This window comes from Protopterus annectens, chromosome 5.part1, assembly GCF_019279795.1.
Source record: "Protopterus annectens isolate FY-2018-M chromosome 5.part1, PAN1.0, whole genome shotgun sequence".
Taxonomy (NCBI): Eukaryota; Metazoa; Chordata; order Ceratodontiformes; family Protopteridae; genus Protopterus; species Protopterus annectens.
Genome location: NC_056736.1, coordinates 317,213,956 through 317,237,681, shown reverse-complemented (window position 1 = coordinate 317,237,681; position 23,726 = coordinate 317,213,956). Strand labels below are relative to the sequence as shown.

At 36.2% G+C, this 23,726-nt stretch overlaps 1 protein-coding gene across 3 annotated transcripts in view; it reads right to left on the bottom strand.

The window, feature by feature from the left end:
* Positions 1–23,726, bottom strand: part of ABCC4 (ATP binding cassette subfamily C member 4) — a 2,616,332-nt gene that overhangs the window by 368,167 nt on the left and 2,224,439 nt on the right. For all 3 annotated transcript variants that reach the window (XM_044072995.1, XM_044072997.1, XM_044072996.1), the window contains one exon: positions 18,068–18,168. In XM_044072995.1, the coding sequence (XP_043928930.1) occupies positions 18,068–18,168 (101 nt within the window). The remainder of the gene's footprint in view (positions 1–18,067; positions 18,169–23,726) is intronic.

Genomic DNA, 23,726 nt, shown 5'->3' with positions numbered 1-23,726 from the left:
GATGAGAGAAAAAAAAAAAAACATAGAACAAATCATTTGTTTTTTAGTCTCTTCTTCTTCTCTGAAGTCTTCCACGAAGTTTCAGTTGCCAGTCTCTTTAATGAAGGACTAGCCCATTCCAGTTCCTCTATTTTATCCAAAATCTTATTTTTTTTTTTTATAAACAGTAAAGCAGAGTAAGTCATCAAAAATTTTAGGACCATCAGGAAGGAAGATTTTTAGCTTGGCAGGAAACAGAAGGTATGTTTTAAACTGTGCTTTTTTAAGCTCCCTTATTAGTGGCAGAAAAACTTTTCTTTTAGCTATTACCAAGGAAGAATAGTCATTGTCAAAACGCACAGTTGTCTCATTAATCTTAACAGGAGCTTTAGCCCAAGCAGATTTAAGAACCATCTCGTTATCAAAAGATGACAGAAATCTAACTATAACTGATCTAGGATAGTTTTTGTTAGAGTTAGTATTAGCTATAGATCTATGTGCTCTTTTGATACCAAAAGAGAATACTTCTGTTAAGTCTAAAGTTTTAGGGAGCCATGTTGTTAAAAAAGAAGTAATATTGTTACCTTCAATATTTTCTGGCAGTCCAAAAATCCTAATGTTATTGCGCCTAGATCTATTTTGCAGGTCATCCAGCTTTGTTTGTAAATGTGTATTTTGTTTTAGCAGAAACTCAATGTTGATTTCCTCTTCTTGGATTCTATTTTCCATGTCATTCACAGCTTCTTCTATGCCTGTCATCTGGATCTTCTGTTGTTGCAGGTCTATATGTAACAAGTCTATTTGTTTTGTAGTTTTTTCTATGAAGGTATCTATTTTAGTATCCATTTTATCCATCTTAGCAGTAAGTTGCTGGATTATAGTCATCAGAGACTGAAGTTCTTTCTTGATGCTGGAGTCTTGAGAATTTGTCTTACTGGAACTCATTTCAGACTAATAAACTGACAGGAAAATTTCCAAAGTGATTTCTGACAGGAATATTGTTAAAATTTCCTTTCTTTTTTAGATATAGTTCAAAAACTATATAAAACAAACATATTTAGAAAGAAAATTACTTCAAAAATTATTTTTTAAGTAATTAATTCCTGTCAGTGTAATGAAATTGGTGGAGCTGAAGAAATCTGCTGCTATCCTGTGTTCATCCTTGGCCACGCCCCCATCTAAAGCCTGAACTGTTACTTTTAAGGGTGGACAAGTAGAGGGTTACAGTTAGTTGTCTTTCAGGTACCAGAATGTCTGACATTGCAAGGGTCCTAAAGACCCTAATTCTTGACAAATATGACTAGGATATGATAATGGAGGATGTGGAAGTTAATGAGAAACCTGAGGGATATGTAAAGACACATGTCAAAACTTTCCAGGCATGTTACAATGCAGATAACACACTAGTCTTGAATGGAATCCTTTCTTCACTTCAGATTATGCTTATATACAAAGAGAATATATTTGGCTTCAATAATTGATTAAATAGCTGGTGTCATTCTATGGGGATCAAGTACATGCCAGCATGGGATGAAACAACTGAAAGTCCAACTCGCTTCACTGAGGAAGACCTGCACCACTCATAGGTAGGTAATAGGTAAGTACTAGACTAGCTGCCCTTGCAGGCCATTTTAAGCCTTGCCAATTTTCCTTTCACCTCTTGAATTAACCTATCCCATTTGTTAGCTTCCCTTACTGGCCATTTTAAGCCTAGCCAATTTCCTTTTTTGGGTGCTTGAATTGACCTATCCTGTTTAGTGTTAGATTGGCCTTACCCATCCCATGGCTGATTAATTATTTACTACCCTTAGTGAGAATAACTGGGAAAATCCATATAGTCTGGCCAATATCATTCCTATTTCTCTGCATTGAAACAGTAAGTTCTCAAATAAGCCACTGTAGTTTAGTGTACCTCTCCAAATGATCCTCATGGATTAAAATGATGCATAAAATAAATCCATGGCAATCTTCTGATCTCACCCCATGACCAAACACAATATCCTCTATTGGCCTTACACTATACTCAGCAAGACCTGGCAAACTATAAAGCTCTCCTCACATCCCCTGTAGCCAGCCACTGTCTAAGCAGCGATTCTATATACAACTGTCCACAGCACATGGTGATGGATATGCCAATTACAAACCTTTGAGAGAAAATATGAAGGAGGGATCAGGATAATTCTTTGAACTGGCATGTAAAAGCTACAAGACTGTCAGATGTTTATTTCGCCAGTCAGGATCTTATCTTGTCTCAAAAATGTAATATAGGTGGCATTATTTTGATGCTTTTTGCTGACTAAATTACTTGAAATACATTTGGGACATCCCTGGCAAAGGCAAGCATTCAATTAAGTATATAAAAAGACAGCTTTTAGAAATCATGCCAGTTCATTCAAACAATATTAATGAGACACATAAAAACAAAAACAGGTCTTGCCTAAGTCTATGTCGATTACCCCTGCCTATTCTAAAGATTCTGCAACCAAACAGGTAGCAGTAAGTAATACCTAGCCTATCACTGGTGTATAAATTCTATATTTCTATACTTTTCCATACATGTTAAAGCCTTTGCTTTTTTGGCAGAGTCCAGTTGCTGGACATTCCAAAATACTAATATATCAGTCCCAAAATTAGGTAGCATTAAGGTGGATCTCCTTAATGTCAGAAGTTTAAACAATAAATTGCCTGATCTTGAGATGCTCCTGCATTTGCAAAACATTCATCACAGTGTAGTTACTGAAACTTGATTTAAATGCAAGGATAGCATGCAATCTATACTAGGGTTTTGACTTTTCATGCTGTCAGGCCCAATGGTGGAGTCTCCATATCTGCCAATGAACATATTACAAACTGAATCCATTTAACTACAGATCACACTAGGCTGGATTAATTATTAGTTAACAGCTTTTTACAAAACACGTTCACTGCCATCTGATGACCATCTGCAATCCTGCAGTGTTCTAAGCTACCTCCCATTTTAGAAACAAAACTCCGAGAACAAAGATGGCTGCCGTTCTATAAGCACTGCAGTACTTCAGCTCTTCAAATACCTGAGAAAAAAATCAACCCTGTGGAGTTATACTTAGAGTAAACAAACTAATTGGCAGTTATTACTAATTGACCAGAAGTCACTTTTGGTTCTGAGAAAGAAAAATCGAAAAAAAATACTTGGTAATAGCAGGATTGGATCTGATTGTCAGGTTGACTCTGAACAGAGCACCAAACAAAGGACTGATTGATCTCACTTTTGTAACTTTTCTTTGGGAAATAAATCTTCGTGCAGAATTTCGAAATGTCAAAGGAGGACAAAAATATGGAAACTACAACTTCCAAAACCAAGCTGTCAGCTTTGCAATCACCGGAGAAAGAATCTTTAATCAAGAGACAGAAAACTATCAAACAGCAAGAGACTGCAAAAACAGGGCCATCAACAAAATCTGATCAACAGGTCACAATGGAAGAAATCAAATCAGCATTGCTACCTATACAGGATGCCTTAAAAGAGCTAACATCTCAAACACTTTCATTTAGTGACACATGTAATCGGATTCTCGAAAGAATGGAGAAAGCAGAAACTAGAATTGCTACCAATGAAGACAATATATTAATGCTCACTAAAAGAACAGAGACACATGGAACTGACATTCAAATGATGCAAAATAAAATTCTGGACTTGGAAGCAAGATCCAGACGTAACAATATAATCATTAGAGGGATCCCAGAATCTATTCAATATAATGACCTGATCACTTCTATTACACAAATATTCGAAATACTGCTCAAGGACTCTGAGGTTGTTAAGCAGATGGTCATAGAAAGGGCGCATAGAGCATACAGAGAATCTCAAGCTTCAAATATACCCAGACCTGTTTAAAATATTGAACTACCAAGATGTGAGCAAAGTACTGTTAACTATTAAAAAATCTGGTGGATCTATAATGTGGCAAAATAATAAAATTTCTATAGCACAGGATTTACCAACACAAATAAGGCAATCTAGACAAATGCTGGCTCCATATTGTAAGTTTCTGATTGACAAAAATATCAGATTTCAAATGAAATATCCTAATAACCTAATTTTTACTGTGGATGGCATTAAATACTCTGTAAGCACAAGGAAAGAAGCAAGACCTACTTTTTTGAAGATTTTAAGGCTCTCCCATCTTCAGAAATGTGAACAGTCCATTTTGGCTTTCTGCAGCACCAGGGAGAATGGGATGTTTCATTTACGACAATCTGAGGCTTTAAAATCCTTTGTCTGTTCTGTTTCTTGTAGCAGGCCTGGAATTTTATTTTCTTATCTTATCTCGTAGTTCCAGTTGATTGAACTGCCTTTACAGTTTAAATAGCTGAGAAGAAAGAGGAACTGCTGGCAGTAAAAATAAACCTGTTTGGACTTATTTTGCAGGAAAAGGACTGTAAGATAGTGTGTGAAGTCAAAGTGATGCAGGTAAACGCTGTGGAAATGCAGTGTGTATTAAAAAAGGAGATGGTTATGTGTAGTGGCAGAATAAGGTACTGTAGTTTTTTTTTTATATTTGTTTTCTTTTTTTTTCCTATATCTCCCTTCTCTTTACTCCTTTCCTTTATTCCTGTAGATAGGTGGTTTTATTTCTAACTGATAAATGATGTAAAAATGGTTAGTTGATCAGATTTAAACAATGTGCATATAATAATAAAAGAACATAAAAGAAGTTATTTTTTATGTGTAATTTAAGGCATTTTTTCTTATTTCTTCTCCTTTTGCTGTGCTCCCTTCATGCTTTTTTTTTCTCTTTTTTTTATTTTAACCCCTTGGTTCCTCTCTCTTATTTACATATGGTTATTACAAATAAAAGTGCCATTATAGTTTTATTTTGAACTGCATTGGTTTTCAATATTAATATGTTAGTAGGTAAGTTGTAGGGGAAGAACAAAGCAGATTAAAGTAGTTAGATCATTTTATTCAGTAGATACAGGATGTTGGGAAATGTTAAATAACTGTCTGCTTTCTATGTCAACTAATATTTAATACTGTATAGAACAACAAATTAGAATGTTATTTGCTATTGCTGAATATAAAGCTGAAGTGAATTGAAGTACATTAGAATCTCAGGGTACAATTAGTTTATTTGTATATCCATAAATATGTACAGAGCTGCAGTTACCTATAAGTAGTGTTTAGTAGGGAATGTCAGAATTAGGCTTTGTAGACGTAGAAGTAGTTGTTGTAGGTTTTTTGCATGGGGTTTCATTGTTAAATAATATAATTAGTAGATTAGTTACTCAGATGGTTTCCAGTAATGTAAAAAAACTATGTTCATCCTGGTCCAGAGGAATAGTGGGTAGGCACTGGGTAGGGATAGGATGGCAGTTTTGCTTCCATACAATTGATGATATGCCAACTTATGTTATTCTAAGGTTGCTCAAAGAGATTAGATATCGAGTTATATTTCTAATGAACGTTAAATGTGGATAATAGAATCTTGGAATGTCAAAGGACTCCAGAACATGAAAAAAAGAAAGATGTTTTTTCATTTGTTTCTCAAATCATCAGCATGTTGTATTTTATTACAAGAAAGCATATGACTAATGATCAGTGGGAGTCAGTGAAGGATAAGAAATGGGTTAGGAAGATTGTGACGGGGGAAGGAACAACAAATAGTGCAGGGTGGCAATTTTAGTTAAGAATCACTTTCAGGGAGATATTAGGGATGTGAAAATGGATCAGGAGGGTAGATGGTGTTTGGTCCTTCTCACATCCAAATGTTATGATAAACCTATAGTACTAATATGTGTATATGCCCCTAATGTTAATCAGCATCATTTCATAGCTTCAATCTATTCCATTTTACAGTCATACAATAATTGCTATATAGTGCTGGGAGGTGACTGGAACTCTTATCAAGATCCTAAATTAGACAAGTTGGGTGCTTCTTCAGCATTCAATAAACAGGCAATGGTAGCATTGAAAGAATTGAAAATGGATTTTAAACTCTATGACCCTTTTAAACACATACACTCACAAGGGAAAGCAGAGAATTTTACTTATTATTCAACCTGCCATAAAATGTGGTTGAGAATTGACTTTTTCTTAATTTCAGAGGTGTTGATCTCAGCTGACCCTAGTGTTTCTAATCAAGTCAGACAACTCTCAGACCATTCAAAGATAACGTTAACCTTAAACAGTAGTAATATGAATACTAAGAGGCTTCGAGGGTATAATTGGTCCTTGAACCCATATTTACTAACCAAGGCAGATATATTAATGGAAGTCAAGGAGATACTTAAACAGTCATTAAATAATATTTCCCAAAATAGACACCCAATAGATATAGAATGGGCTACAACTAAAATGCAGCTAAGAGGACTATTTATACAAAAAGCTACATATTATAAAAAATTACAAAAGAAGACTCAATTGGATTTAGAAACTAAAATTCAATTACTGGACCAAGATTTGATGAGGAACTATAATGAACAGACAGAAACTGAGCTATTAAGATGTCAAAAAGAACTATTTTTACTTCATAATAGAAATTTGTCACTTTATGAACAAAGAAATTTAGTTAAATATGCAAATCATATTCAAACCCCCTCAAAAGCATTAGCTCGTATTATTAACCAGATGAAATCAACACGATTAATTACTGAAATACACTATAACAATACTACATATACTGACAAGCGGATATCATGAAGACCTTTGAAAAATTTTTTAATCAGATTTATGGTGAGAAGCAGACACTCTTGCAAGATAAAGACAGAAAAGATTTTTTACAGAGAATCACTTTCCCTAATATTGACAAGGAATTTCATAGAGATTTAATCAAACAGATTACAGTTGAGGAGGTGTCCAAAACAATCAAGAAACTGAAGCCTCACAAAGCCCCAGGCCCAGATGGTTTGACCTCGGAATTCTACAAATCTTTTAGTGAGATTTTGAGCAGTGTATTGTCACAGACTTTTAATTATATCACTCTAAATAGAATTAATGATCCTCATTTTAATGCCTCAAGGACAGTTCTGATATTAAAAGAGAAAGGTGATTCCAAAAATCCTGATAATTACAGGCCTATATCACTTTTGAATATGGACATGAAAATCATGACATCCATTCTGGCGAGTAGGTTGAAAAAGGTAATAAACCCAATAATATCAGAGGAACAGGCGGGGTTTATGGATGGGAGGCAGACCACGGATAATACCTTAACGCTCCATACCTTAATCTCTTATGCGAAATATAAAAACCTGAATTTGTATGCCCTAATTATTGATGCTCAGAAAGCATTTGATAGGGTTAATTTGGATTATTATTTGATACATTACCTTATTTTAATATACCGCAGGAGTTTATCTCAATGTTAAGGATACTATATAGAAATGCATATACAAATTTATTTATAAATCACGGATGCTCGAATAGGATAAAAATCATAAATGGTACCCGACAAGGCTGCCCATTATCTCCCATCTTATTTAATCTTTACTTGGAGCCTTTATTTTTACACCTTAAGCAAAATGTTTTTTATAATTCTCCTATACTGTATGGAATAAAGGTTAGGATGGCTGCCTATGCAGATGATTTAAACATATATTGTACCACACACCTGTTTCCGATACTGAAAAAATATTAGCTGCAATAGAAATCTTTGAGAGAATTTCCAATTACAAGCTAAATTTTAAAAAATCTAAAATATTCCCATTAAAGACACCCACACCTTTTTCAATGCTACCATTAATAGGACAAGTATTGACGGAAGAAAAGATAAAATATCTGGGAATTGTCTTCTCAACTGAAAATAGAGATTTTTTTATTAACAATGTAAAGTCAACTACAGATCAAATAACATTGGATCTTGAAAGATGGAGTAGATTGAAGTTACCGATGATGGCAAGAGCAGCTATCATAAGAATGAATATTCTTCCTAGAATGTTATATATTTTTAGAGCTGCACAACTCAAAATTACCAAAACATTCTTCAAACAGCTTCATATAAGATTGGGAAGATTTCTTTGGGAACCTAGGAAGACGAGAATTTCATATGAAAAATTGATGGCTCCAAAAAATAAGGAGGGGGGGGGGGGCTGGAATTACCGGATTTTGAAATGTACTATTTAGTGATTCAGGCCAATAGGATTTTAAAGACGTCTTACTTCGATAGTCATAATAGAAAATGGACACCCAAATGGGTGCTCTTAACGTACAAGCATATAAATGAAGTGGGAGTCAATGCTAAAGCATTACCCTTTTTAAATAATTGGACAATGAGTAAATATAAGCTAATGGAGCACATCAAAAGTTATGTAACGGCAATTCAAACTCTTTTCGCTTCCTTAAATTTACTAAAATATATGATGGTTTTCCAACCGTTTCACAGGAACCCAAATTTAACAATTGGTGGTCAATTGATTGATCTAAAGAAATTCCCTTTAATCATGGAGTTAACTGTACTCGATTTATATCCTTTTCTAGGAGTACCAGTACAGGATATTTTAAAAGAAATAGAACTTCCTATTTCCTATTTAATTATAGTAAGACAGCTAAAAGACTTGGTTATAAACTATTTTAACAACTTTGAAATGAAAGGGGAAGATTTAATCGTTTCTCGTAATCTATGGGAAGTGCTGTTGCAGGATAGAAAATATATAACCGCAGCATATAAATTGATAAAAGAGAGGAAGTATAATAATTATATTCTTTTATCGAGTTACTGGAGAGAGAAATTGATATTCCCAGATGACAATAAGATATTGGAGGCATTTAAATTAACATTAAAGTCTGTATCCCTTCAGAAATTGGTATTTACGCAGCTGATGATATTTAACAATGCATACTATACTCGTCTCACTTTGCACAAATTTGATGCGAAGAATTCACCCATATGCTCACATTGCTTTGATCAGACAGCAGATTTGCTTCACATGTTCTGGAGTTGTAAGTGCATTTATAAATTGTGGAATTCATTAAAATTGCAGTTACAAAAATGGGTTACCAAAATTCAACACTCTCTTGGGAGTTTATGATTCTTCATATTCCCCGGAGAATCTAAATAAATCAAAACGATTGTAATTATGTATATTTGCCTATTAATGAAATTATATATAGCCACAAATTGGTTGAACCCAGCCCAGACATCGTGGGAAAATTTCAGATTGTTGGCAATAAAACACATCTTAGCGCATAAACTGTTAATTAGTGATCACAAGAAAAATATCAACAACATAAAAATCTGGGAGCAAATTTTAATATTATTTTGGCTTAAGAGGTTACTATCTACTTTTTCTCAGGAACCAGAATATAGTCTAAATCAACCTTAGATTAGATAGAAAATGTACAGAAAAGACAGATTGTTGGCTTGGATTTGTTAATGTTGGATTTTTTTTTTTTTTTTTATTTTCCTTTTGATTGCGAGTACTGTACCTTTGATCAATACATGAGGTTGATATATATGTGAAATTAACCAATGGAAGCATTTTGTATATATTGTATATAATGTGTGAATTTGTAATATAGTTGTGAAAAATAATAAAAAATGATTATTGAAAAAAAAAAAAAAAAAGAAACAAAACTCCATTATTTTGGGTGACATTAGCTACCCTATAAAAAACTGGGGTGCCTATACCTCCAATGCAGGTTATGCCCAAAATTCTTAGACTTAACAAAATTTCCCTGGAACACATGGTAAATAAACTTATTAGAAGGTACAACATCCTGGACCTAATTCTTACAAATATGGCCGAAGAAATATCACAATTCACTTATGACTGCACTACCCCAGACCTTAATATAGCAGAAAAGATTCAATAAGGAATTCTATACCCATTTAGAAAAATGTATAACGTTAGCAGTCCGTACTGGTATAAAATATCATGGGAAATTCAAAAGCAAACCACACTGGTCGTCCACCACCATAAACAAATTATACGAAAAACTCCAAAAATTATTTAGTAAATCCAAAACTCATATTCCCAAGAATAACATCAGGAGGGGTTGACACAGACAAACAACTGGTGTCAGAGCCATGGACTAAAACTATATGCCAAGAAATGCATAACAGTATCCTTTGGGAAGTCATCCACCCCTGGTAACTATCACAGTGACAACACACCCCTTAGACATGACCCAGTAGTCAGGGACTTAGGGACACACCTAGACAGTAATCTAGTCTTTGACCATCATGTGTCTACCGTGGTGAAGAAATCATTCTACGTTGCACAACTTATTAACAAAGGTATGGCAACTAAGTCCAAGGAAGTTATTGTTCTACTGTATTTGGCATTCATCAGACCTATCATAGAGTACAAGGCCCCCTTTGGTTTGTTCCTACTCAGGCATATCCAACAATTGGAATGTCCACAAAGGTAAAACGTCCTATGCAGACTGCCTCAAGGCCCTATCCCTGTATTTTGTCTCCTATGGGCTTTTGAGGGGAGATCTATGCCTGACATACAGGGCATTGTCAGACCCCACTCTGATGGGATTCCTGCATATCCATAAATCAAACAGCATCACAATTACCTATTCTAAAGACTTAAACCCTGCCTGTGATATAAATATATCCTGCTGGAGAGATATGCATGTATCCCAGAGACTACCGTGTCTATGGAACAGGCTCCCCATCGATGTGAAGCAGAGTTCCTCCCTAACTCAATTCAACTGCAACTTGGACAACTGGATGGGAAACTGGAAATTCATCCGTGGTTTGGCACCTATGTCTCTAATGGACACAGGTAACCTGTAAATGGTTCATCTCCCAAACCCATGCTTACACTTATCAAGGGTATCAGAACTTGTCAGAGATTTGGGATGCATGGCTAGGCATAAAAAGGCCCTTGTTGTCATTAGCCTAGTAAAAACCTATGAACCCTTAAAAGCATTATAGACACAACTGATGAATGCTATCACATCTACTAAGAAAGCCCACGAACTTCATCTGGCCTCTGAAGCTAAAGATCATTTTAAATCTTCCTTTAGCTGTGTTAAAAAACTAAAATTACATTTCTTAGAACTTATTCATGTCGGTTCTCCTATTCTGACTCAAATGGAATTTGCAATATACTTGTAAACAACTTTAGTGCCAACTTCATCCCTGAGACTGCTATTCAAACTCCAAAATACATGAATTCCTTTATCCACTAATTATCTAAAAATTTACTGAAAAGGCTAAAACGGACCAAAAAATACTTACTCCCTGGGACCTAACAACCAAGATGCTTAATTAACAGCGTTAAACATGCCCTTGCAGACACACTTCTCAAACTGTTTAACTTGAGTGTAGCAACTGGTTTTGCCCCTGATGAGTGATGCATAGCAGTGATTATGCCCCTCCATAAGACTGGGCTTACAACTGACCAGGGTAATTATAGACCTATCAGCCTTAAAAGCTTCATCTGCAAAGCCATGGAATGTATTATAACTAACTTAATAAACTATGATATCAGTCATCTTGTTGGACTTGACCCACAGCAGTTTGGTTTTGTGAAATAGACATCCTGTCTATTTAATCTAATAATATTAATCTAATTTAATCTAGTAGACTAGAAAACCTTGGGATTTGCAATAGCCTTAAAACTCCACCCCACAGCCACGTAAGCGAGGTTTCATATCTACCTACTGAATCCACCATTTTCAAATGCCCGGTGCATCTAGACCTTGTCGGCAGCGTCCTTGTCTGCATGGTATGTGTAACAGTGTTACTGATTGCCCTTACTGAGTGCCCTGTGTAATGTTTTATGGTAGAAATAAAACGCCAGCTAAAATTATATCATGTCTTAATTCCCTGCTGTTTCTGCGTGCCCTGTATAAGTTACAGTGAAACGTTAGTTACTGCTTGCCTGTGAACATTTTGTTGAAACTCTAGCTGTTGGTTACATTACTAATGATCATGGACTGTTTCTAGTGCTAATTGTTGAATATCATGGTATAAGCGCTAGTGCATGCCTGCCCTGTTGAATTACAGCTGAAATGACACTCACAGGTCCTATATAGTTAATACTTGCAGTTTGCCTAGTGTAAAAAGATACTGAATTATCCCAGTAGATGGTTTGCTTTACTGTTACAAGTGACTGAGCCCCTAGTATTTTAAATACAGCACTTGTGTGCTCAAAGATTTGCCCTAATGAGCTTGTATGCATGCTTTATTTGTACAAGCCAAAAACTAAAAGCTGATGGTGCTTGCAGCTTTACTGAGCCTCTAAGGTACCGTATATAACCTAATTAGAGTGCATACCTACTATTCCGTGCTGTGTTTGTACTGATTCTGGCTGGTTGCATTGTATGGGAAATAAAACCAACTGACCTGTCCTGTGATAGCATAAGCCTAGTAAACGACAAATATTGAATGTGGCTCTCACCCAAACATTCTAACCTGCTCTATTTTAATTTCTAGACAGCTCCCCTGTGATTAAGTCCCTCACTGTGCTCCCAGATTAAGGAAAGGCACTACCCTGCTGAAAACAAATTATTGAAGTCAGCTCAGCTCACAATAAAGTGCCAAGGTGGTTACTATTACAGTTTACTAGTTTAAAATGTAAGCTTGCTGACTGGGGTCTAAGGCAACTATAGTTTGCCCCTCTTTGAATTGGCTTATTCCTAACCCTAACTAAAAAGTAGCTTACCCCTGCCCTCTAACTTTTGAAATTCTACCATTAAAACACACCAAAATTGTACTAACTCTAGCAAGCTAACTTTAAAACTGTTCTACAAAAATACACATCTAAAGGCTTAATTTAACATAAACTGAACCTGTAAAGCTAACAAAATTAAGTGCATAAAAAGTGCCATAATACCTACCTAACTGCTCTAAGGTAGACTAGAAAACATTGGGATTTGCAATAGCCCCGCTCTGTTCGCCCTCACTACACTCAGACTCACTGTGCTCCCCTCCCTGCCCCCAATTCCCACCCCCCACTACCTCTAGATTTCTAGCTAATTAGCCAGTCCCCTACCTACTAGCTCCTATCGCCTTCTTGCTGAGATAATTTTCCCCACCCAAACCCTCTACCTACTTTTCACCAGCACCTATCAGCTTTCATCTGGCAGCCTCCCACCCCCTTCCAATACTATCTTCTGGTACTGCATTTTCTTATCTCTCTAGCCACATCCCAAACAATGTTGCACTCCTTTCTACTACCCCTCCTATTAGTCCCATACTTTCTTACCTTATATGAAAATCAGTCTCTCACAGGACTTCAAGATCTAAAGGCCCATACTATCACCCCAGCTGGCAATCATCCCACCTTCAACCATACTTACAGTACCAGGACATATCAAACATCTTGTTCACACTTCCTACACATCAACTCTAGGAAAATTAGCAATAGAATCAAACACTACAACAAACTTGTAGACAAATTCCTCTTTCCAAACCTAGACCTAGCCTACTACTTGGTGGGGACATACACCCCAACCCTGGCCCATCCACCTTAGACACATACCCCCCTCTACCTGTAACCTAAGCTACAAACCTTCAATTTCCAGGCCATCTAACTCTCTCCTAACCTGTCATCTGGCTAAAACCTACCACTACAGACAATGAAGTACTACCTCCTGGGTATAACATACACAGGCTGGACCATGCTTCCAGGAAGAGGGTGGGTAGCAATACTCTACAAATCAGACTTGAATGTAACCGCAGATGTAATACGACCACCTCAAATTAATAACTCAGAGATTCTAGCCACCAAACTGCAACTTAACAAAAGTACATGCATTAATATCATCTGCATGTATATTCCCCCAGGTAACAATATAGCTACACTTGAAGACACCTTGCACTGGATATCTAGTCACTATGTCACTATTCCCCCCCAAGAAACCCTACTTCTCGGAGACTTTAATATAGACTGGGCCAACTGTTCATCAGAAACCTCAACCACCCATATTAACTTGCAGTCATTTATGTAAATCATTAACACCCCTACTAGGGTAGGTAAACCCAACCAAAAAGAAAGCATACTTGATTCGGTACTCATTAATAGTCACCCCCATCTGTACACTTCTGGTACCCTCCCCAATAGTCTAAGCGATCACCATCTCACATATATAATTAAGTACAAAGCTATCAATCCCCAACAACCCTTACTAAGAAATGTTAGAAATAATAAAAACTTTGACTCAGCCAAATTCCAACAGGAACTAAAATCATGTAATTGGTCTATTCTAAAACTCCTCTCCTTAGAGGAAGCAGTTCTGTACTTTAACAATAAATTCATTGAGATCCTTGGCTTACACACACCTATTCGCTCAAACAGAACAAAGGCAAAATTTGCGCCATGGCTTTCAAAAGAGACTAGACTCAAAATTAGCATTAGAAATAAAGCCTGGGCTTTATGGTGTTCAACTGAACACCCCCAAGATCAAATTAAATACAGGCAATTTAGGAACGAAACTAAAAAATTCATTCTACAAAACAAAAAACAATACTACTGCAAATTACAGACAGAACATCAAAATAACCCTCAGAAGTTTTGGGCAGGTTTGAATAATCTACTACACCCTGGACAAACTACTACCTCTGTCCCAGCTGCCACTGCTGATAAACCCCAAGAAGATGTTTCAGATAGTTTTAACCGATTCTTTACCGAGACAATTCAAGCCCTAGCCTGCAAACTACCTCCTAGCTTCCATGGCCCAGAAAGTACCACCCCTAGAAACCTACTCTCATTTAGCTTTCAACCTGTCGGCACATCACTTATCCATACCCTAATCAAAAAACTAAAACCCACCACACTCACGGCCGACCAACTTCCTGCTGAATACCTAAAAAAATCAACTGATGCTATTGCCTACCCGGTATGAATACCTATCAATCGAACCATAGAAGAAGCTAAAATTTCCACTATCTGGAAAATATCCTATGTAATCCCACTTCATAAAGGAGGTAACTCTACTGAATTGTCCAACTATAGGCCTATAGCTATACTCTCTCCACTTGCAAAGATTATGGAAAAATGTATTCAGAGACCGTTCTTGCACCGCCTAATCCATAATCACCTCATGGCAGATACACAGCATGGCTTCAGACCTCATCATAGCACTACCTCAACCCTACGAGCCTTTCCCAACACCATAAACCATAATGGAAACAATAACCATATTTCTTCAGCCCTCTTCTTGGATCTCTCCAAGGCATTCGATATGGTTGACCACCAACTATTAATCTACACCCTGCAAACACACAGTCTAGATCCTAAAGCCCTTCAATGGTTTAAATCCTACCTGTGGTAGACAGCAGGCTGTTCTTTGGCAGAATAAACTTTCTAACCTACTACCTAACACCCTTGGAGTACCAGAAGGCTCTATACTAGGGCCCCTGTTATTCTCCATCTTCATCAACGATATGAATACTGTCATCTCAAAAGTCAGCTGTATCCAATATGCTGACGACTCTACCCTAATTTGCTCGGCTACAACCCCGATAGAGTTACCGTTAGCTACCCAGACCACCTTTAACACAATAGAAAACTGGCTTTCTGAACGACGTCTGATACTAAATCCTAAAAAAACTAAAATGTTGTTATTTTTACCTAAACAAAGGTCTACTGCTGTTAACTTTAGAATAAAAGCAAATGATGGAACAATAATCTCCCCTGACCTCTCTACTAAACTATTAGGTGTCATTATAGATAATAATCTAAAATTTGACCTACATGTCAACCAATTGATCAAAGCCATCAATAAAAAGTTAGGGTCACTTTACAGAATAAAAGCCTTCCTAACCCAAAGTTGCCATAGCTCGATCTCACATTCTCTCTACTCTTCTGCATGCATCCCCTCTTCCCTCTAATGTTAACTGGACTGTCTTGAACAAACTCTCAATCTGTTATAACCACATTGCCAGGTTTGCCACTGGGCTGTCTTTTAGGAGACATCACTGCATTAATCTAATCCAGCTTGGATGGTTTGAACTACCCAGTCGCATCATATATAACCAATTGGTTATGGCCCATAAAATCATATACAACCCTAACAATACCCCTGCACTAAAAATTCTTGTCACCTTCTATAATAATCCTAGATTGTTGCGCTCCTTCAACAGACTCCTTATTCAGATATGTAAAACTAATAACTCAGCCGGTGACTCTCTTCATAAATTCAGTAGGTAGATCATGGAACTCTCTACCAGCTGATATTACCTTACTTTCTTCAGTTTAAAACTAGGTTCAAACACCACCTGGGAACAAACTGGCTATGCGACTGTATCAAGCCTGGTTAACTTTTCTCTGGAATGTGTAAATCTGCTATGTAGCCAACTATGTAATTTAATCAAATTTTCACTTGTTGAATAACTTTACCTGAGGAACAGTTATAATGTTTGCTCTTCTAATCACTGTAAATATTCTATATGTGATTTATATTGTCTGCTCATCTAATCTCTGTAAATAATCTATCTGTAATATGTGACATGTTATGTTGGATTTGTTATTCCTTAGAGCTTTTCTCCCCGGGCCTCCGCTGAAAATGGACATGCATCCAGTCGGACTATCCCGGTCAACAAATGTAAAATAAATAAAAATAAAATAAATAAATTTCTCTAAAGGGGTTATGGAGGGTGTAGATGGTGGCCATGCAGTGCATGTAACACATCTTGACCTGCCTAAGTCTTATGACACCACTCCCCATGCAGGCATCATACAAATTATACATGTTTTAAAAATCGACTCATATGTGGTAGGATGGCTAGAAGAATGGCTGAAAGACAGAAACCACAAAGTGTGAGTTACAGGTACTGCATCATAAAGTATAAAAGTGACCAATGATATCCCTCAGGGCTTGGTGCTGGGACCATTCCTTCTTGGTATTTATTTTTCAGATTTCTAAGCAGATGACCAAGACCTCTCGCTAAAAAAAGTTTGTGGATGATTGCAAACTGGACATTGTTGTTAAGTCAAGCTAAGACACCCAAACCCTCAGAATAAACTTGACCTAGTAAAATCTTGGTACACCAAAAATGGGCTCAAACTAAATGCTATAAAGTGTAGTATAATAACTTTTGTTAGACACCCTCTCCTTTCATCATACTGTGTAGAAAACAGACCTTTACAAAATTAAAATGTAGCTAGGGATCTAGGTACTTGGGTTGATAGATCCCGCTCTTTTGACCATCGTGTAACAATGGTTTAAGGAATCCTTTTATTTAGCACAGCTAACTGCCAAAAGAATATAATCAATATGTAAAGAGTAATCATCCCTTGTACTCAAGTACTGATCAGGCTAATTATCAAGTACAACACATCCTTTGGGAAGCATATTACTAAATATATGAAACAATTAGAAAGACCCCAAAGCTTTATAGTTCCTGAGCTACCAAGAGAGATTAGAAGCTCCCTCCCTAAGGGATCTTGTTGCATGCATTGCTATATTAGAGATCTGCCTGTCTTGGACCTATTGTTTCTCTCTGCATCCAATATCTCCATCAATACTAGAACCAAGGAACTAAATCTTGATCAGCAGATAATTAAAATGTGGTGGAGAGACAGGTTTATTGCCAAGCACCTCCTGCACGCTAAGCAGTGCAGCTCATTATCTTCCTTTAAACATAAAACAGATGAATGTCCACGAATTTACTCCAGGATTGACTAGTCTGGCCCTCATGGAGAAAGGAGGTGCTGCCGAAGGAAGGCTACTGGTATGATGAGAATGGTTATGGGATTCACTGGCCTTGGAATATTTATGAATATAAAACTATAGTCTCTCTGCTGATGAATTTGTTCATAAATAAGAAAATACAGACATTCTTTTGCATTATAAAGAAGTTAGAACCACAGAAAAACCAACCAACAGAAATAGCAGAGACCTTTACTGCGTGTAAGAATAGTTAGTACACAAACCGAATAATTACCATTACTGAGCTGATCCATGGAGTGGAATAATGAAATTATTGAGAACAGACTTAAAATAACGTGGACAACATGTCAAAAATGAGTAGATTATAGTATTTGAAATTCAATGATTTTTTTATCTTTTGCTGACAGATTATGTCTGAAACACGATATTTTCCCATGGAACTCTTTACCAAAAAAAAAAAAAAAAGTGCTTCACCATATTCACTTCATTTGATAAAGTGCAGAGTAAGAAGATAAAAAAAATAACTTTCAAATTTACCAAATTTTCAACTGCAGCACTTTGTCTGACTCCCCACTGGAACATTCCCATGATTGAGACGGCATAGGACAATACAAGTCCAACCTTTCCTGCATCCAGTGCTATAAAAGAATAAAAACAAAATAATATTTATTTGCAATGTGAAGGTGCTGACAACATTACTATAAGGTGCTAATCTATTATTTAATTTGTAATTGCCAAGACATCTCATTTTCTTTGCATCACACTTCATAGTTTCCTTGGTAACTTGATCGCCATCTGCCCACACATGATCTGGAGTTAAAGATCACATCCAAAGATTTTTTTAAGAGAATGGGATACCTGTAAGCAGACTGCATCTTCATTGTTGTGATCATGTCTCGATGGCAAAAAGAATTGTCTTAATGGATCCGTAGCAGTTAATTGATTATATAGAGTTCTGCATATAAACAGAACTGAAACATGAATGTATGCTACTATCTTGACTCAATCAGTATGTCCAAGCAGAATGTACTGATTTGATTCTCTGGATAAGCCTTAATTACTTATTTAATTAACTTCTATGCAATTGCATACATTTAATTAACTGCCAAACTAACAAATTAACAGTCTGTCAGGCCTTCTGACTCTGCAGTAAGAATAGTTACTTTCAATGTGACATTAACACATCACAATTGTTTCATAGTTTCATAATTTAATTCAACTACAGACAGATTTAATTGACATTAAGTATTGTACATTCTGTAACTTCATATTTATATTTATTTCCACCATATAATCTTCCAACCTTTTTTGAAGACTGACATCGAACAAGAACTTCCAACATAAACAAGTATACCATTCCATAATGCAAAAATCTTTGAGTTATAAATCTCTTATCTTTGTTTGATTTCTGTTTACTCTATATTTAGGACCACGGTTCCATACACTACAATATTCTACATCCTTCATTAAACCAATTGCTTCTCTAAGATCAGAAGGTCCCCATCAACAGAATGGAACAGCAGGAGTTCACATTTCAGTTCCCTGCATTCTAAGGACTTTTTAAAATTAATTTACAGTTAAAAAGCCATTAAAATGCTTCCTTTTATTATGAAGATGTGATGACAAAAAACAAGATGCAATCCATTTACAGGTATCTCTTTTGATAAAAAGAAACATATTTTTTGGACGTGATCTTTAATTAGCAGAACTAGTCATTTCCCTAAGCTGTTTACAGTAGTCCTCAAAACAAAGACACCCCATTCTTTTGAATTTTACTATAACAATCGTATTTAGTGATCTACATGGATATTGGTGTACAGAGATAATGCCCTGGACTACTCCAACCTTTCCATAGTAAGTACTATTTAACTTCAGTTTAATGATATGTTTAGAGAGATAACCTAAAATACAAGTCACTTGTTTATGTCTGACTTGACTTTAGTCATTTCTTATAATACAACATTATTTGATTTAACTGAGTAGAACATGAAGCTAGATCAGTGGCCCAGAGACAGAGAGAGAGATCTCCCACTTCTGGCCCCTGTGACCCCAGGTTTGATTAGTATCCCAGGTGCCAGTGGAGTGGCTGGGTTGTGGGGTGGTGACAATCTGAGTGGTTAGTAGTCAACTTTTCTTTCTACTTGTTTTCATGTGTGGGCTAAACAGACAAAGTTTAGACAAATGTTTAAAGACTATATGAACAGTGAAAGAATTAAAGACTTCTAGAATTTGTTAGTTAAGTATGTAGAAAAAGCATGCTACACATGGTTATATATTCCCTCCTTTAGACACAGTAAGTATGCAACATGGGAAAATACAGGAGATATAAGAAAACAAACTGTCAGTACATTTCAAATGTCTAAGTTTGGAAAGACTTAAATTATTTATTTTCTCTGAAATCTAAATAAAAGGTGATATGCCTTAATAAATTGTACAGAGTTACGTGAATGATTAGACAAATTATTTATATATATATATATATATATATATATATATATATATATATATATATATATATATTTTTTTTTTTTAATATATATACTTTTCTGAATTTGTGTTTGCTGACTTAATCTCATTAAGCGTACAACAAGGAAAAGAGGCTACCGATAAAACAAAAGTTGGGGTTATCAAATATACACCACAGAAGAAATCACAAAGCTCTGACTACCACAGCATGAAGAAATCTTATTAAAAGGTTAAAAACAAGGTAAGTGCTTTCACAGCTGTTCACCGCTTCATCACACCTACAATCAGTGAAAACATACAACTATTTGAATGGCAGAAATAAAACCGTACATCCAATAAAAACTAGTTATTTTACATGCCATCCAATAAAAACTAGTTATTGTATATGTCATCCAATCAGAAAAAAAAAGACACACATCTTTCATAAGAAGATAAACCAAGCAGATTATTAAATGAGACCTCCTATCAGAGTACAGAGGTCCTTGAACACTAACCTATCACATCAATGAAACAGCAGATGAGACTTCAGAATGAGCTTGTGTGATATCAGGTCATCTGAATAGTGGAAGTAAAATGGTACTGTGACAACCATGCCCTGGCCCAACAATCAAGGAGCCTCAATCCTCACCACTAACACCAGGGAGGTTGTTTCATAGAAGAGGAAAGGATAACTAATACACACAGTAAAGTACAATTTCCCTTAAGTGCACACAGAGATCACAGTCAGTCTGGGGCTGAGATAAGTATTTATACAACTTCACAGACACTCCTGGGAAAGGCTGACACAGATTCTCCAGCTGTGCCACTTTACCCAGACTATACGGTAGTAATTACTGCCACCACCCAGTTAATAATATCAGCTAGTAAAAGGCCCTTAAAAGGGTGTCCAATTATTACTGTGCAATATTATTATCCAATGGTGGTATGACTAACAGTCAAGGCTTACTTTAGAGTGGCCTATTACAATAACCTCTATAAATATGCAATGTACTCTAGAACTTATCTCTACACAAATCAGCCACAGGTAAAAGGTTTTAAAAATATTTAATAATAAATAATTAAAACACAAGACAAAACTGCTACACCACAGAGATATATAAGAGTTCACAGATCACACAGAAACTTAAAATAATACAGTAGGACAGGTCTGATTTCAAAGAAAAAGACCTAATTAATCTTTACTAGCTTTAACTATTCCTACAAGAAATCACAGTGCTAAAACTTACATGTGAGCATAAGGCAGAGTGCTGGTAAGTTGGATATCCAGATCAAAATGCTCTCAGTCTCTTGTGAGAAACAGTATTTAAACATTACTAACAAACACATCTCTGGGTCCTCCCCAGATTACATAATTTTTGACACTTAGGTTTTCCCAGTATTCATATTGCATCATCTTGACACCTGCTCTGAGTTCCCAGGCTAATAGAAACTTCATTATTCAGTAAGCTAACACCTGCACAGGAGAATACAAAACTAAAAGGCATTTCACATATACACTCTAACAATTAGTCCTTAGTTAACACAATAGACAGAATGTCTTCAGCCAGCCTGACCGGAACCAACTTTAAAGATCAAAGAATGTCATCATAAAATCATTTCAATTTCAAAAGACAAATTTGAAAGGCTTGACTTAGTTTTTCTTTACAGCAAGGGGGCAATGCTGTAACAATCTTGAAGCTCATATTTCATTTCTTTCTCATTCAAGAAAACATGCCAGTATTTTACATGTTTTATACAAATGATAGAATTATGTATTAAATTCTATTTGACTAGGCTGCCAGCCTTTGCCTGTCTCTCCCCATTCGTCACAGGTACATCCAATAAGAACGATTCATTGTACATGATGGTTCACATGACATCCAATCAAAAACAACATACACCTCTCCCCATTCATGAGAAAACAAAACAATCATGTTATTAAATGAAACATCCTATCAGAGTGCAAATGGTCCTTAAAACTGACTTATCACCTCAGTGAAACAGTGGACAACACTTCAGAATGGGCTTGAGTGGTCCATAGTCATTCAGCCCAGGTAGTGTGAAACTCTATAAACCATTTAAGTTCACTCTTTTCTGTTTTATTTTTAAAGTCACCTCCCCTGACACTTTCACATAAAGTTTCCAATATTAAGAATTTCTTAAGTGGAGTTATATAATCACATGACTAGAATTGCCTGTACTGCCTGATAACATGCTTGATAATAGCCTGTATCTAACAAGAGAACACAGTTACAGTAGCATGTGTCTAAGAATATTCGTTATTCAGCAGAGCATAGTTATATTTTCCTAGCTTAACTTGTACAGCGGTAGTAGCAGCATAATGTCTGAAATAATTCTACTTTAAGAAATCCATGCTGTTGCTTCAGCCTGTGAATTCCTTCTAACAATGGGGACAGGAAGGAGAGACAAGCCTTTGTCTGCATGCCTATCTCCTGTAGAAGGAAGTGGGACAATGTGCTGATGGGGAGGAGGGTCAGGTTGTTTTTGAAGTCCCAGTGGAGAATGAAGCTAAGAAGAGCAAGCCAGACCAAGCATATGAGTGGTTATTGGGACATCATCACTTTATGGCCCAGACCACATCTCGTAGCATACAGAGGCCTACAAAATGGATGCCAGTATGAAAAAAATATGGTCACAACACCAGTGCAGGCCAACTGCCACATGGAGTTTCATTGGATCTTGGGCTAGTCCTTCTTTCTGCCACCCAACTTGCAATATAAATATAACCCACTTATCAGAGAAGGATGGTGACCCTGAAGTTTCTTCTGATTAAAACAGATACAGGAAATACAATTCTAGGGTGAGAAAGGGCTTATAGAAGGCCACCCTAGTGCGAGAAGCACCAGGCCTGAGCAGCCATGTGCTCCGGATTGTGCGGAACATTCCGCATTTGTGATCGATTAAGCTGAATGTTCCACTGTTCCGTAATGAGCAGCCATTGCTCTGCTTTGTGTTTTGACATCCACATCCAAATGAGGAAGGAGTCAAGTCACCAGCAATAGGTCTGTATGGACGTTAATTAAAAAAAAAAAACACTACCTATTGGATGCTTGCTTTTCCGTACTTGCTTACAGCCAACTGCATTCCAGTTCTGCATTCTTGGTAGAAATAACAGTATCAGTCACATGTGCAACCTCTCCGCAAATTACGTAATGAAAACTAGAACATGAAAATCGCTGTACCGCAGGTGTTGGCAGCCAGCGGTATTTTTTTTTTTAAAGTGTAGGTTTTCTGGTGGAGATCTCATACATTTTGTGGACATCTACATGAGTTTTCGCTACACTGTCTGATTTCCTTCCTAATGTCAAATTTATGCTGAAGAGGAATCGCCGTTCCTCTTGATTGTTTTTGATTAATGTAGGACACCTTGGTAAAATTTATACCACTTAGTGACAATAATCGACTTCAAACAGGAAGCTCGCAACATAGTATGTTACTCGTGCTTCTCAGCTGTCCATGATTTTAGATCAGAATGTTGTTCTGTCCTTCATAAAACTTACCAACTTGCCATTTGGGGAGAAAAAATGGTTAGTTACATTGAGGAAATAATGACAATAAGTGTAAATATATTGACTTAGTTTACTTGAAAATGCATGTTACTTTACATTATCAAATGCATGTTACTTTACATTATCTTATTCTGTCACTATTTAAGTTAATGGTTTTGCATTACTGTGTATTTTCTGAAGGATATGAAGTCTTAAACTGAAATGTCTGTCATTATTTATTA